Source organism: Protomyctophum bolini, assembly GCF_963924005.1.
Source record: "Protomyctophum bolini genome assembly, chromosome: 13".
NCBI classification, from domain to species: domain Eukaryota; kingdom Metazoa; phylum Chordata; class Actinopteri; order Myctophiformes; family Myctophidae; genus Protomyctophum; species Protomyctophum bolini.
The window spans coordinates 7,766,080-7,782,801 of record NC_137874.1 but is presented as its reverse complement, the minus strand read 5'-3'; the positions used below and the strand labels follow the sequence as shown (position 1 = coordinate 7,782,801).

At 44.8% G+C, this 16,722-nt stretch overlaps 2 protein-coding genes across 2 annotated transcripts in view; one reads left to right on the top strand and one right to left on the bottom strand.

The window, feature by feature from the left end:
• Window positions 1–16,722, top strand: part of LOC308327279 (uncharacterized protein) — a 551,554-nt gene that overhangs the window by 361,777 nt on the left and 173,055 nt on the right. The gene's annotated exons all lie outside the window — the stretch shown is intronic.
• The window catches only part of LOC308327501 (FRAS1-related extracellular matrix protein 2-like), a gene marked incomplete at its 3' end in the record, with an annotated part of 149,269 nt that overhangs the window by 2,008 nt on the left and 130,539 nt on the right, over window positions 1–16,722 (bottom strand). The window contains exons 18-25 of the mRNA XM_080781023.1: window positions 13,613–13,947; window positions 8,310–8,502; window positions 7,327–7,452; window positions 5,131–5,258; window positions 4,346–4,480; window positions 4,074–4,200; window positions 2,375–2,562; window positions 767–913 (exon numbers count right to left, since the gene is read on the bottom strand). Of these exons, the coding sequence (XP_080637149.1) occupies window positions 767–913; window positions 2,375–2,562; window positions 4,074–4,200; window positions 4,346–4,480; window positions 5,131–5,258; window positions 7,327–7,452; window positions 8,310–8,502; window positions 13,613–13,947 (1,379 nt within the window). The remainder of the gene's footprint in view (window positions 1–766; window positions 914–2,374; window positions 2,563–4,073; window positions 4,201–4,345; window positions 4,481–5,130; window positions 5,259–7,326; window positions 7,453–8,309; window positions 8,503–13,612; window positions 13,948–16,722) is intronic.

The window sequence follows — 16,722 nt, the reverse complement described above, 5'->3', positions numbered from 1 at the left end:
TCCGCCCACAGAGTTTGTCGTATTTCAAAAATCTATATAGAGGGGGAGGTGCGTGTGTGCGTGCAATAGTAATACGTCACACTATCAGTGTTTATATCATTGGCCCGTTTGACTGTCAAAGGTTCAGCCTCCAAGAAAAAACCCTAAATACAAAGTTATTACACTATTGCACATACAAAACGACTCCAGGGTGTCTATTGAAGTACTGTCACCTCATAGACACATGAAAAACTGGAAAAATACACAAATTGGCACTCCATCTTTAAGCCTGTTCAAAGGTTTCATTTTCAAAAAATTGCTATTCTGCTTTCAGTGCTATTTGGCATGACCCGCTACTATACTGTAAAGTGACATAAGCATATGACGCTGCATGTATGTATTAGAGGCAGAAGAAGATTTTTCACAAAACAACAATTTTCATTGGCTCATTGTAGGCCTACTACGATTTTATTGTCCGTATAGGTCCAAAGTTCATGTGTGGACGTTTTTGTGCAAAGTGTCATTGCCAACGGTCAAGCGGTTCATGAGCTATGCACGTTCAAAGTTTGCATTTTCAATTGAGCGCTATAGCGCCACCATTTGGCCAATCGTCTTGGGCTTCGCAGAGTCACCGTTTGGCATGGCCCTCTACCAGAAAAAACGCGTTTCGTGAAAACCGACTGTGCAAGTGACCAAAGTCACAAAGACCCAATATACATTTTTGACCCCAAAAAACCTGTCTGGGAACCAGTGGGTCTATCTACTACAACTACTCCATAGTCCGTACCTGGAACATGGCAGTGGAGTCCAGGCTGAAGCCGTCTGCCCCAGGCTGTCTGACCAGGGACAAGGCTGAAGGGTCGTCCACCGCCAACACTGCATTAAAGCCCACGTCCCCAAACCGGCGGGCCTGGGTCTCTGGCTGGGCCTTGTCCTGGTGGGGGGGGGGGGGGGGGGGGGGGGGGTTTACTTAGTGAGTGTGATAACGTGATAAGGCACGACACATTTATTTGTATAGCAGCACATTTCATTAAAAAAAAAAAAAAAATGTAAGTGCTTTATTTTGTTTTATATTCTTATTAAAAAATGTATCCCACGGTTTTGCAGCCCGTTTTTTTTTCCACTCAGCAGACTGACCTCATGCTTCCTTCTATGCATGAGGAGTCCAAGCTGCTTAATTTCACCTGACAGGGGGGAAAATAGCAGATCTACAAGCTCATAGCACGCTACGAGCTTGTAGGTCTGCTACTTTTGAAAAATCGAAGAGCGACTGACATCGAAGACATTTTTTAGAATCTGATCTCAGGTCAGAATGAAAACTGTCAGGATGTAGAAGACATTTTTTAGAATCTGATCTCAGGTCAGAATGAAAACTGTCAGGATGCTAGAAGACATTTTTAGAACCTGATCTCAGGTCAGAATGAAAACTGTCAGGATGTAGAAGACATTTTTTTAGAATCTGATCTCAGGTCAGAATGAAAACTGTCAGGATGTAGAAGACATTTTTTTGAATCTGATCTCAGGTCAGAATGAAAACTGTCAGGATGTAGAAGACATTTTTTAGAACCTGATCTCAGGTCAGAGTGAAAACTGTCAGGATAGTAGACGACATTTTTTAGAATCTGATCTCAGGTCAGAATGAAAACTGTCAGGATGCTAGAAGACATTTTTAGAACCTGATCTCAGGTCAGAGTGAAAACTGTCAGGATGTAGAAGACATTTTTTAGAATCTGATCTCAGGTCAGGACACGGGCGTCAGTACAAGGGCCGTCCATCACCAGAGGGGATTAGACTAGACGCAGCACAACCTCTGTGCAAAATGCCTTTCCAGTTCAAGGAAGCGCAACTTGGAAAAATCTACCCACTACAAGAGAGTGTCTATGCTTTTCTTCTTTAGAGGGTCCAACTAAAGGGATGGATCATGGACAATCAAACATGTGACCATTTTATGAATCGGCTTCGCTTTCTTGAGTTTCTTGTACTTTGTTTTGTATTTTATAATATCATTATTTGGCCTTTCCCTTTTATTGTTGTTTGTTGCCTGTTTTCTGTTTGGGGACTACGGTTGGACATGGCATATTGTCTGTGTATGCACGTGACATCATCATCATACCGCAGAAGTTATGCGGGAATGCCTACTGACTGAGTGGCACAATTTAAAACTACGTTCTGGCCTTGACAGCCCATATACATCCAAACAGCAAAGTCCTATTTGACTGCATTAAACGACATTAAACGACATTAAATTCACTTTTCCACTCACTTTGCCACTCGATCTGCCGTTTTTCACTTTACGCACGCGCAACACCCAGTCTATTCAATCAATCAGAAAATGTACACACACACACACACACACAGCATTACACAAGAACAACAAAGGGGTTTATATACTTACTATGACCTTGAACCTGTAGAGCAGAGACGGGGAGTCGGCCAGGCAGCCAAACTCAAACCTGGTGGGGTTGTATTTGGGCACGTAGCCGTCGGCGCCCGTGCACAGGTACACCTTCTCGATGTTACAGAAGAAGGCATCGCCCAGGTTCTGCACCGGGTCCACCATGACACGGCCGTAGATCGTGTCCCCTGGAGAAAGACAGGAAAACGACAACATTAGAGAAGAAGATGGATATTGTTCTTTGACCTATCCAGTACGGGGAACCCCTAAATGGTGTTGTAAGCGTTATGTGTAACTTTAGCTGTTGAGAAATATAGCAGACCTACAAGCTCGTAGCGCGGCACCGAGTGCCGCGCTACGAGCTTGTAAGGTCTGCTATATTTTTGTGAAAGATCTTGAAAATGTGGCGAAAATCTTTTAATATACTAACTGTATATTCTCACAGAGCGAACGTTTTTAACTCAAATCTTTGCTTCTGCGCGGGGGGGGGGGTCCCTGGAACAACATATTTTCAGATAGAAATACATATAATTTTTGGGGTCCTTGACATGGAATAGTTTGAGAACGACGAAACATGGGGTTTTCAGAAAACTATTTTTTTTTAGAATTGTCCTCAGGTCTAAATGGGTTAAACTCCATGTAAGTTATGAATCACCAGTATGAATAGAAAAAAAAGAGGAAGGCTTGTGTCTGACGGTGCTAATGAAAAGCGCCCTAGAATATTATGCTCATAAATGCTGGGTGTTGAGTTTCAATCTTGAACTATACAGTACAGTACGCCCATACAGTAAAAGTGTACTTAACCACTCTATAGTGTCTCTGTTCGGGGTGGAAACCTCGTTATGTCCAGAACTGTTATACTTTTCACCAATTCAAACTTATATCAAAAGTAGCAGATCTACAAGCTCAAAGTGCATCTTTGGATTCTATTGTGAGGCTAGAAGGGCCGTTCATTTACGAAAAAGTTGAAATATGGAGATATTGAGGTTTCTGCCCGACAGTAATGATTACCGTATGCTAAATTGACTGGGGTATCCCCGGCCGGCTATACTCTGAGAGTGTACAAATGGTTCCATTTGTACACTCTCAGAGTTAAATTAACATTGATTTTTACAATATAAATTGGGGGTCCCAGAGATAGAAATGCCATTAAATGGGGGGGGGGGGGGGGGGGGGGGGGGGGGGTCAGTAGCCTAATGCATGTTAAACTGGGGGCGTCCTTGAAATGAAACGGGTTGGTATAATCACTGCTAAGAGCCGTAAAGCTCTTCTCTCATGGGGGGTCCCTGGCATTTGGGGGTCCTTCCTTGACATGGAAAAGTTTGGGAACCACTGCTTCATAGCACCTTTTGTCATATTAACGGTGTCGTGAATATGTACATCTTTCGCCACACAGATACAGTACGTCATGGGGGATAAAACTGGAGAAGAATATTTAGCCCATTTTGGGCGGAAACCACTTTTGGTGTTAGCATCATGTTATGCTTTAGCTATTGAAAAATAGCAGATCTACAAGCTACGAGCTTGTAGGTCTGCTATTTTTTTTTAAACTATCGGGATTTAAGACATTTTTTTCAAATCTGATCTCAGGTCAAAACGCATTAAAGATCCACCATTCTTCGGTGCGTTAGAATCTGATCTCAGGTCAGAATGGGTTAGTTTCCCTGGCCGGCGGTGTACAGCAGGACACCTACAGTACCTTCAGAGAAGGCCACGTCACTCTCCTGACCGAAGCCCATGGAGCCGTCGGACAACCACAGGTCTCTCTTTGACAGCAGGATCATCTGGGTGTTGAGGCTGAACTCCACCGCTACTGGGTCACTCACCTGGAGAGAGAGAGAGAGAGAGAGAGAGAGAGAGAGACAGAGACAGAGTTTTTATTTGTATCCTGTTCTCCTTATTCTCACAATTGAATTTTAGCCATTTGTACATTTTGGCCGTGTGCATATTTCTCCGTCGTTAATTATATACCTGCTGGAACCTGATGTCCAGGTCGAAGGTGACGGGTTCCCTGGGGTTACACACAGGAGGGAGGGCGTACTGCATGCTCTGAGCGGTGGTGCAGGGGATCAGCTTCACCGTGTAGGTGCCAGAGTAGTCCCTGACCTGGACAGTAGAGGGCAGAATTGGACCCATTTAGACCTGAGACCAGATTCTACGAAAAATGTATCTTCTAATCTAAAAACATGACAGTTTTCGGGAAAAAAAAAACTATGTTTCTATTGTCAGTGGTGTTCACACAATTTCATGTCAAGCCGGGATCCCCACAGATTATTATGTAATTGGCCCGCCGACCCCCATCTGAAAATATGGTGTTCCAGGGAGCCAGCCGCCCATGCAGAAGCAAAGATGTGAGTTAAAAACGTTCGCTCTGAAAGAATATATATTCAAAGATTTGCGCCACATTTTTTAGATTTTTCTAAAATAGCCGACCTACTATAGCTCGTAGCGCGGCACTCGGTGGCGCGCCACGAGCTTGTAGATCTGCTATTTGTCAACAACTAAAGTATAACATGATCATAAACACCAAAAAGGGTTCCCAAGAGGGGGTTCCCGTCCTGGAATGAAGGAAGGAACAAACTTTATGGACCCCCATAAGGTTCCCGTTTGTTTGCCATTTGTACATTCTACAGAGCTATGGGCGATCCTTGACATTAAAATGTTTGAGAACCACTCATTCAAAATAGCTGTGATTCAGATACATTTTACAATCCAATGAATTTAATCTGACATGATGTTCGTATATGTATACTCACAGCAAAGTCAGAGACGAAGGTCCACTGCTGCACGGGCTGGTTGTAGGTGGGCTCGCTCCTCACCAGGCTCAGGTTGAACGTCAGACCAGGGTGGTCCGCACACATGACCATAGACGACAGCGTGGGAGCTGGGGGGGGGGCACAGGAGAGAGAAGGACATCAGAGAGACTCCACACCAAACCAAATAGCAGATACACAGATCACAATTTGGGGCCGCGGTGGCAGCGGTGGCAGCGGTGGCCGCCCTAAGGGTTAGAGAGAAGAAGCGCCCTCGTTGGCGAAAGGTTGCCGGTTCGATTCCCTGGGCGGGCGGGGAAAAGTCTGGGCCGGGAAGTGATTGGTCATCATCACTCACCCCAACACCGCTGAAGTGCCCTCGAGCAAGGCTCTGAACCCCCAACTGCTCCAGTTGGAGCTGTTTAGTGGCCGACAGTATCAGACTGTGGTTGTACCGGTCAGCTCCCAGGTTTTAATATGTGTGTCTGTCTGTGTGTTTCTATGTGAAAATGAGCTACTACCCTGGGTAAAAAAAAACCCACAACAATGTGACATGTTGTGAGCTCGTATGGTAGCTGTCTTCTCCACCAAGGGCAAGTGTAGGAAAGCGGTCATTCAATCTGCTGTTGAATGGGCGGTGGGTACATGCAGTACACTGTTACGTTGGGTCGCAAGTTCTAGGCTATTTTTTTGTCTGTCGGTGTCGGCTCTCAGGTGCATTCAGCAACAATTCTTTTCACGTCTTTCAACCGACTGATGGCCGGACTTCATTCGACCACGCCCGTCTGTATAGTAATCGGCAGTATAAGTCCCTTTGGTGAAGAGCTATACCTGTAGATCGGCTTTTTTTGGACAACTTTTTCCTTTATTATGATGAGAACCTTCTTAAAACTTGGAATTTATATACCGTCATAATGTTATAGTCACGGGGTTATTGTCTGATCTATATAGTCAGTGAGATATGAAATATTGTTTGTCGTTATTTGATAGTTTTCTGTCGACCCCAGGGAGACCATAGCGACCACTTTGTGGAAGATACTGGGAATCAAAATAAGAACAGTGGCTTTGTAATGGTTTCAGTCTGACACTAACATCTGTTGCACCAATTAGGCACGGTTAGCTCTACTACGGTTGCAGTTCAAATTAGTATGCAAATTATCTAAATGCTGCATGAAAAGGAAAACTTTTGCACGACATTTACAAAAAAACGAGCAGTCCATATCGGGTGGAAGTCCTTTACCAAACACAAAGCAACTCACTCTGCATATACATGCCTTATTGTTTTGGGAGTGCTGAAGCAAAATAATGCAAACGTCAACTCAACAACGCTCATGTTATTTATTACTGAAGATGCAAAAGAGGCTATTCAAACACCCCCCCCCCCCCCCCATCCTAACATCAAATGAATCCAGTGGCTCTGATTAAACATGACTAAAGATTGCAATTTAAATACCAAAATACCAATACGTATTTGTTGTGCAATTGACAGTCTCAGACACAGCCTTTCGTTTACACACTATTTGAATGTGGATCTGGGACTTAATGTGAGGCCTCGCCTGTGACATCAGTCACCTATGATGTCATCCAGACTTATGGCGCATGACTCATCTATGATTTGTGACTCCACATTTGGGCTAGTTTTTGTTTCATTTTGACCATCTGCACCCTTAACTTCCAGTCTAAAAATAAAGTTCAATATGTCAGAAATTCCTGCACGGTGTTGTATTTGTGTTGTTGTTATTTTTGGTTATATGTGAAAAAAGGAATACACACACGCAATGTCAAAACAAATTCCTATGTGTTTTACACAATGGCAAATAATATGTGGAGAAAAAAAAAGATGACATTATATCCAGATGAACACCCTAACATAGACCGACCATCGCACAGATGGTGATCGCCTCCACACTGTTAAAAAATATAATTCATTTGACAGTTGAAGCATTTGGAAAACAACTGTCGGTGTGATTGAAAATAAATAAATAAATAAAGTTTAACAATCGTTCCTCTACAGTGTACACAGTAAAACCCTCAGCGTCAATTCAAACTCTGACAACTACAAATGCAACCAAAGGCGACCTGATTTGGTCGCATCTGTACAGTGTCAAGAGTTAAGGATTTGAAAGCGTACTATTGAAGAGCGGAGAGAAAAGTGTTTTGCGAAGATGAATGGCTGTGTCCTTCTGTAGTCTCTTATACCTGCCCGCTTGATTCGTCCTGCGGAGTGAGACTCCACAAACAGGCCTCTGAACCGCGCCTTGGTGCGGAAATTCACCACCAGACGTCCCTGATCGTTGATTCGCATGCTCGTCGGGTACAGGGCACCTACGCACGCACACACACACACAGACACGCACACACACACACACACACACACACACACACACACAGACACACACACACAAGCACACACAAAACATCAATTTGTCTTCTTTTCTGTTTTTATTGAGAGCAAATTGTAGGGCTAGCTTTGCTGCCAAAGAAATCTTCGTCATCTCAAAAGGACATTTGTTGGCATAATTGTATTTTTCTTCCTCATTGTCAACATAGCCTATACGCCAAAAAAAAAAAGAAAATCCCCCAAAAACAATTTCACAAAGTGACAGTGATTGATTTGTTCAGAATGTAAACATGCTCAGGGACGGAGGTTCAAAGAAGAAGAAGCGTCTGTTTTGTTTTCCTCTGACTTTTTGTGACGCCGTTCCGGGGACTGAATATAGGATCCTCGTCCGTCCGGCTCAATGATGGATTATGCTGATGAAAAAGACAATGCTGCCACTCTGGGACAACAATGGGGTTGTATGACTTGAACTGTATCTTAACTTTTTTGGGGGGGGCTTAATGGAACATAGAGTACCAGTATGACGATTGATTGTCACACAAATAATAGCAAAATAACGATTTAATTGTATTTCCGTCGTTGTTGTTGGAACAACCGGGAAACATATTAAATACGAATTACCATTTCCGTCTGGTTTGCAGGCTTTTTTGAAGTTGCCCGCAGGTGCAGCAGCAGACACGGTAAATAAACTACAATACCCAGGTGCAGCAGCAGACACGGTAAATAAACTACAATACCCAGGTGCAGCAGCAGACACGGTAAATAAACTAACAATACACAAAGCCAAACAAAAGGTCTGGCCGTATTTAATACCTTCGGCTGTCTCTCTCTCTCTACTCACCCTGCAGCTCGGCCTGAGGGGGGCTCCCGATGCCGTCGGCCCACAGGATGGCCGTGTCGTAGACGAAGGTGAGCCTCAGCTCCGACTGCAGGTCAAAGTGCTGCCAGCCGCCCGTCCCCACGGGACTGTGGAACACGTAGGACACGTGGAGGGGCACGCGCAGCGTCACGTACGACTGGACCAGGTTCAGCACCTGGTGTGTGTGTAGCCACACGCATGTGAGTGAGTTTACATTCATTTAATACATTATATATATATATACCAGGTTCAGCACCTAGTGTGTATAGCCACACGCATGTGAGTGAGTTTACATTAATTTAATACATTATATATATATACCAGGTTCAGCACCTGGTGTGTAGCCACACGCATGTGAGTGAGTTAACGGTCATTTGACCCATTCTTTGACCCGAGATCAGATTCTAAAAATGTCCGTTTGAAAATGACAGTTTTTTCTGAAAAAGCTATGCTTCCGTGTCAGTCGTTCTTCGATTTTTCAAAAATAGCAGACCTACATGGCTACAAGCTCGTAGCGCGCCACTCGGTGGCGCGCTACGAGCTTGTAGGTCTGCTATTTTTCAATAGCTAAAGCATGAAATGATGCTAACACAAAAAGGGGTTCCCGCCCAAAATGGGTTAGTACATTATACCAGGTTCAGCTCCTGTACCACCACATTCATTCATGATGAGTTAACATTAGGCATGTAACGATATATTATCGTATATCGATATTAATCCCGATGATATGAATCGATTCATTGAAATAAAAAAAACGTTTTTTTTAAGGGGGGCTAGTGTGTGATGTGGAATGTGAGCTTTAGTCATATTCCATCATATTCAAGTGCTTTTTGAGAAAAAAAAATGATAGTCACTTTCAGTAGTAGAGCACTGTAGAGGGGAGCTGTGTGTGTCTGTGACTGTAGAGGGGAGCTGTGTGTGTCTGTGACTGTAGAGGGGAGATGTGTGTGTCTGTGACTGTAGAGGGGAGCTGTGTGTGTCTGTGACTGTAGAGGGGAGATGTGTGTGTCTGTGACTGTAGAGGGGAGCTGTGTGTGTCTGTGACTGTAGAGGGGAGCTGTGTGTGTCTGTGACTGTAGAGGGGAGCTGTGTGTGTCTGTGACTGTAGAGGGGAGCTGTGTGTGTCTGTGACTGTAGAGGGGAGCTGTGTGTGTCTGTGACTGTAGAGGGGAGCTGTGTGTGTGTGTCTGTGACTGTAGAGGGGAGCTGTGTGTGTGTCTGTGACTGTAGAGGGGAGCTGTGTGTGTCTGTGACTGTGCCCAGGTGATGATGGTCGTTGATGCTCATCAAGGAAGGCAATTATGTTTCTGCACTGTCAAAAGTAATGCTACTTATTTTGCAATGTAGTTAAATAAAAAATCTCAGGGGGGGGGGAAGATAAATTATATTAAAAAAACAGAACCTCATATCGTGATACGAATCGTATCGTGAGTTGAGTGAATCGTTACATGCCTAGTTAACATTCATGTAATACATTATATATAATACATATCCAGCGTCATGTAGGACTGCACCAGGTTTAGCATCTGTCACCACATTCATTCATGAGTTGAAGTCCATTGAATCCATTGTAAAACAAAAGATGACAGTCATAGTATAATACCAGCTTCTTCTGGCAAGTTAAAACCCTTGAGAAGTACTGTCATGACTCTTGCATCTTACAAAAAGTATATATTTATAAATAAACTTAAGGTGCCTTTCACATCTAAAGCCTACTACTGGATGTATGCATGTACTGTTACAGGCACAATGAACAATCCAACATGTAACTGTAAACATTCAAACTAATACATTCAACTCTTTTGAACACTGTTTCAGAGAATTTAATAATCACAAATTAATTTTAACGTCATATAATCCTGACCCGAGACAACCTCGTCAGAACAAAAGGAGTGGAACGCGTATAGAACCTCCCCCTCACCCCCCCCCCCCCCCCCCCCCAAAAAAACAAAAAATGTTTAAAACGTAGCAGATGTACAAGCTCACAACATGGCACAAAGTGACACAGTGTGAGCTTGTACATCTGCTATTTTTATTTATTATTCTATTTGAGATGTCAAATTTCCCTTTTGGGTCTTAAAATAACTACTGGGACAGAAGCAGGGTGTTTTTCAATGAGTCTAACGCGGTGAATAGGACATTTCAAACACAAAGTGCTGCTGCTGTTCTGATTCAGGTGCTGTATGCATCATTTGATATGGCAAGAAGATTTTCTACATGTCAATGTCGTGTCCACTAGGTGGCTCTCTTCCCCCATAGTCACGACTATAGTCAATCTTCAATTGACACTCAGATATGGGAGAAGAGAGCCAAAGTGTGACTTATGGCTACGAGCCCAGACAAAATTTGCCAAAGCCACACGTGCAGTTTGTCAAATAAAAAAAGGGATTAATCGTGTTATCTTAGTTGGGACGTTTTGGAGCGAAAAGCATCTTTCCATTTGCATAGTCAATTATCCAACCAAACACTGTGGGCAGGAGATTATCAAGAGAAAAGCCAGGCAATTGAGTGGGGAGACAATCATTTGTATGCAAAAAGGGAAAAAAAAGAAAGAAAAGGCAGATGAATGCTGTCTAATCCCTGGTATTTACTTCATGTCATTCACTGTTCAACAATTCATCGCAACAATTCATTCATTTGGAGTTTTTCCGCATCACCCACCGATTCCATCACTTTCAATTTGTCTGACGTGTCAAGTTGAAGGCCGAAAGTTATGTATAACACGCACGCACGCACGCACGCACGCACGCACGCACGCACGCACGCACGCACGCACGCACGCACGCACGCACACACACACACACACACACACACACACACACACACACACACACACACACACACACACACACGTTACCACTAGATAAAAAGGTAGAGGAGGCGGAAACAAACTTGGGCTAAAACAAGGGTTCCCAAACTTTTTTAGTTCTGTTCCCCATGGGGGGGGGGGGGGGGGGGGTGTTATTGTATATCTATCTCCCTGCTCTTAATGGTTAATGATGGTTGTCTAATTGTGCCGAGCAGGGAGCAGAGCCTGAACAGCCAAGATAGAATATAACATCTATAACCTATATACTTGTATTCACATTCTATATCGGTTCATTCTAGGGATGTCCCTTTTTCCGCTTCCGATCCGATGACCCCGATACCGAATATCGGTATACCGATACCGAATAGGCGAACACCGATACCAGTGTCGGGATCTCATGTTGTGTTCATAGCTATCTAGCTATATATATATCTCGTGTTGTGTTTATAGCAGACTCCTCACTCAAATGTGCACTTGCAGTTTGGGGAAACTCCAAAGCAAAACTCCACACGTCCCAACATTTTTATTTAGGCTATATACCTGCCATATAGTGTCGACCCCTTATTATACCCCCCCGTGTCGGATCGGTGGTTATAGACCGGCATATTCACCAATACCGATAATATGACCCGATATGACAAATAAGGGCCGATTCGACACATCCCCTCCCCCCCCCCCCCCCCCCCCCCGATACCCATACAGTACCGGGACATCTCTGGTTCATTCTATTATTCGTCAGTTATCTGACTGAACTGGGCTAAAAAAAAAAATGCAGTACAAGGGGTGAGGCAGGGACAACGGGCACAGGAATATCTAGAAAAGAGGTGTGTTATGATGATTCATGTCTCTGTGTGTGTGTGTGTGTGATACCGAGCGTGTGCATTCCATTTCTGTGCATGCTTTAGATGTGTTCAGTGACAGCGAGTCGTTTTAACCCATTCAGACCGGGCACCCATTTTGGTGTTGGCATCATGTTATGCTTTAGCTATTGAAAAATAGCAGATCTACAAGCTCATAGCGCGCCACCGAGTGGCGCGTTACGAGCTTGTAGGTCTGCTATTTTTGAAAAATCGAAGAACGACTGACATTTTTATAGAATCTGATCTCAGGTCAGAATGGGTTAATCAGACCAGTGTGTGTCCAGTGGAAACCTCGTATGAATCTGATCTCAGGTCAGAATGGGTTAATGAGGTCAGACCCTGTGGAACGGTGCTCGGCTGGAGGAGGCATCTATAAGTATATATAACTGTCATGTCAGTCAGTGTTGCAGAGAAATGACATTCATTTATCCATTGTATTGTCTAACCTCCTCCGTCTGTCTGTCCAAACGCTCGCACGCACGCACGCATGCACACACAACACACACGCACACACACACACACACACACACACAGACAACACACACACAGACAACACACACACACACACACACACACACACAGTCTGATGGGCAACGCAGATCAAAGACAGGTGGAACAGAAAATAGCCAGAGGCCTGGCTGGATCAGAGCTCTGTGTCCTGAATCCTCCCTGATCCATAAGTCCAAACACTGGACCACAAACACAACACAACACAACAACAGCAACAACTCAAAGACTGGACGGACCCCGACCACTATATTCCCAGACCTACGACAACCACGGGGTGAAGATGTCTATAGGCTCAGTAAATCTTGTCAACACAGCATTATGTCATCATACAGCCAGCCTCTCTCACAGCCAGAGACACACAGTCTGGGGGTTAGTGGAGAGCTAACAGAGAGCTAAATGTTGCGTGTATGTATATATCATCACTGCTCAGCGTGAGCTTTATGGCTTTTATACGGTCATTCTAAAAGCCGTAAAACATCAGTTAATTAATAGCCTGGGCTTTTACCGTGTATAAATCAGCGTGAATATTACCTAATCCTTTTTTTATTAGGCTATGTGTATAGCGATTAAGATATCAATTCATGTCAATCATTTGATTGAACTGATTCACTCACTTGAGACTGTGAGACAAAGTGTTCTCAGAGAGAGAGAGAGAGAGAGAGAGAGAGAGAGAGAGAGAGAGAGAGAGACAGAGAGAGAGACAGAGAGATAGAGAGAGAGAGACAGAGAGACCTCAGATTAGTTTTATCGTGTAGGACATTATTGTATATCGTCTGTCGGGTGGAAACATCACATGTCCAAAACTGTTACTTTTCAGGATTCAAATTCAAAACCACCAGCGTGGGGAGACAAACAACACTGGAGGAATCATCCGGGTGACGGACCGACAGGTGGCCATAATTACAGTATGCAATGTGTGTGTGTGTGTGTGTGTGTGCGCTCGCGTGTTTACGTGGTTGTGTAATGTTGACATGCTGGAAAGATGCCCACGAGAAAGCACAGAATAAATAGACTGTCGCTGAGATACACGTACGCACGCACGCACAAGCACACGCACACGCACACGCACACGCATGCACACGCAACGCACGCGCACACACACACACCTGTCCGTCGGTGCCCACGGTGCCTCCGCAGTCGCTGAGCAGCTCCGACATGTCGTAGTAGCTGCTGAACTCCCAGAGGCAGGCCTCCAGGTTGAGGTTCTCGTAGAAGCGCAGCGTGCTGTTCCCGCGCAGCGCGGCGCTGTGCTGGTACGCCGCCGCGGCCGCGTCCCCCCGGCGTCCCGCGTCCCCCGTCGTGACGAAGCCGCCGTGGCCCGTGGTCACCTCGCCGGGCTCCAGCAGGTTGGAGCAGCGGTGGTTGCCCACGCGCGTGCCGTCCGGGCTCAGCGTCAGGTCAAAGTTGGTGAGCGGCCGCGTGGAGATGACCGGCAGCATGCCTGTGTAACGTAAGAGAGAGAGAGAGAGAGAGAGAGAGTATGACGCACGCGGCGCGTCACTTCGACGCACTCGTTTCTCTGACCTGAGATCAGATTCTAAAAAAAAATGTCTTCTACACATCCTGACAGTTTTACCATTCTGACCTGAGATCAGATTAAAAAAAAAATGTCTTCTACGTCAGTCGCTCTTTCGACTTTTCAAAAATAGCAGACCTACAATCTCGTAGGAGCTATTAACTATGAGCTTGTAGATCTGCTATTCTTTTAATACGTAATGCTAACACCAAAAGGGGTTCCCGACCTAAAATGGGTTAGTCTACTTGCCGGCCCATATATATATATATAGAGCCCCACTGTGAACCCGGACATGTTGAGTACACCAAGGTTTTATGTTAGAAGGGTTGAGTATGGGTCCCCAGCACCTAGAAACTGTTTTATGTTAGAAGGGTTGAGTATTGGCCCCCAGCATGTATAAACTGTTTTATGTTAGATGTGTTGAGTATGGGTCCCCAGCATGTAGAAACTGTTTTATGTTAGAAGTGTTGAGTATGGGCCCCCAGCATGTAGAAACTGTTTTATGTTATAAGTGTTGAGTATGGGTCCCCAGCACGTAGAAACTGTTTTATGTTAGATGTGTTGAGTATGGGTCCCCAGCACGTAGAAACTGTTTTATGTTAGAAGTGTTGAGTATGGGTCCCCAGCACGTAGAAACTGTTTTATGTTAGAAGTGTTGAGTATGGGTCCCCAGCACCTAGAAACTGTTTTATGTTAGAAGTGTTGAGTATGGGTCCCCAGCATGTAGAAACTGTTTTATGTTAGAAGTGTTGAGTATGGGTCCCCAGCACCTAGAAACTGTTTTATGTTAGATGAGTTGAGTATGGGCCCCCAGCATGTAGAAACTGTTTTATGTTAGAAGTGTTGAGTATGGGTCCCCAGCATGTAGAAACTGTTTTATGTTAGAAGGGTTGAGTATGGGTCCCAAGCATGTAGAAACTGTTTTATGTTAGATGTGTTGAGTATGGGCCCCCAACATGTAGAAACTGTTTTATGTTAGAAGGGTTGAGTATGGGCCCCCAACATGTAGAAACTGTTTTATGTTAGAAGGGTTGAGTATGGGTCCCCAGCATGTAGAAACTGACGGGTGCTATAACTTGTATATGTTGAGCAATTTTCATAATTGGCACAACATGTGACCATACACCATTAACAACCTATAGAAGGCAAAATATTCAACGTTTCGTCATGCTTTATGTAGCATGTGACGTGTCAAACTATAGGGGGTTTTCATGATGCTGAATCCATTCCAAGCATTAGTTTTGCAACAAAAAAAAAAACACGCATTGGGCTAAAAACGGCCAATACTGTCACCACGGCACGGGCGGCGGTGGCTCAGCGGTAGAGTGGCCGGATGGTAACCGCAAGGTTGCCAGTTCGAACCCTGTGGGCTCCCCCCCAGAGTTATAGTGTCGAAGTGTCCTTGAGCAAAGACTCTGAACCCCTAATTGCTCCTGATGTGCTGGTTGGTGCCTTGCATGGTTTCAGCTGCCATCGGTGTGTGAACGGGTGAATGTTAAAGCACAATCTATGTAAATCGCCTTGGATAAAGGTGCTATATATAAATACACCGTTTATTTACCATCACAAATGTGATGATGTCAGCAGTGGGCATGGCCTATTAAGCCCAATGAGTGTTTTCTTTTTTGCTAAACTGATGCTTGGAATGGATTCAGCGTCATGAAAACCCCCTACTTTGACACGTCACATGCTACGTAAAGCATGATGGAATTTGGAATATTTTGCCTTGTTAATGGTATATGGTCACACATTATGCCAATTATGAAACGTTGCTCAACATAATGCAACGTTAGCATCTGGCAGTTTGGTGCTGCTGGGGACCCATACTGCTGGGGTCCCACATACATACTCGACGTTTCTAACATAAAACGTTGGTGTGTACTCAACATGTCCGGGTTCACATTCTGGCAAGTGGACTTTTATGTCCTGTCTCCAAAATGGAATTCTGACGAAAAATGTCCACCCCCCAAAGCCAGCATGGCGATGATCAACCCTGCTACGGTCAAGAGTATAAAGTGACAAGAGATCAGCTCCTCTTGGTTGAACACATGCAGCCAATTAGTGTTTGCTGAAGCGCCTGGCCGAGTCAGAGGAACTGCAGAGGATTTGAACCGCTAGTCTCCACTCTCCACAGCAACCTTCATTACCCCCTTTGCGCTCACCGTAGATTTTCTTTTTACTTAAAAAAAAAAAAGAAGATATCCACGAATGAACGGTTTCCACACACACCACTACAGCTGGCAAGTCTTCCCAAAGTTTAACCCATTTTGACCTGAGATCAGATTCCATAGATGTCTGAAAAAGCCATGTTTTTCTATGTCAGGCGTTCTTTCGATTTTTCAATAGTAGCAGACCTGCAAGCTCGTAGCGCGCCACTCGGTGGCGCACTACGAGCTTGTAGATCTGATTTGCGACGTCGATCGCGGGACTCCTTCGGTCTTTCTCTTTATTCCGTCCAAATCTGTCCCAAAAAGCATCGCAGATGAGACGCTCTCAGACGTGGATGGAGAACTGGACGAGTGGAGCGGTGGAGAGGGAGACGGCGAGAGAGGGAAGGAGTGTGAGAGAGGGGTGCGTGGTGTGTGTGCGGTTCCCTTCCAGGTATAGGGGGAGGGATGGTGGACGCGTCGGGCAGAGAGAGAGAGAGAAACTGATTAAAAACCACAGGGGGGGAGTTTAACCCATTCTGACCTGAGATCA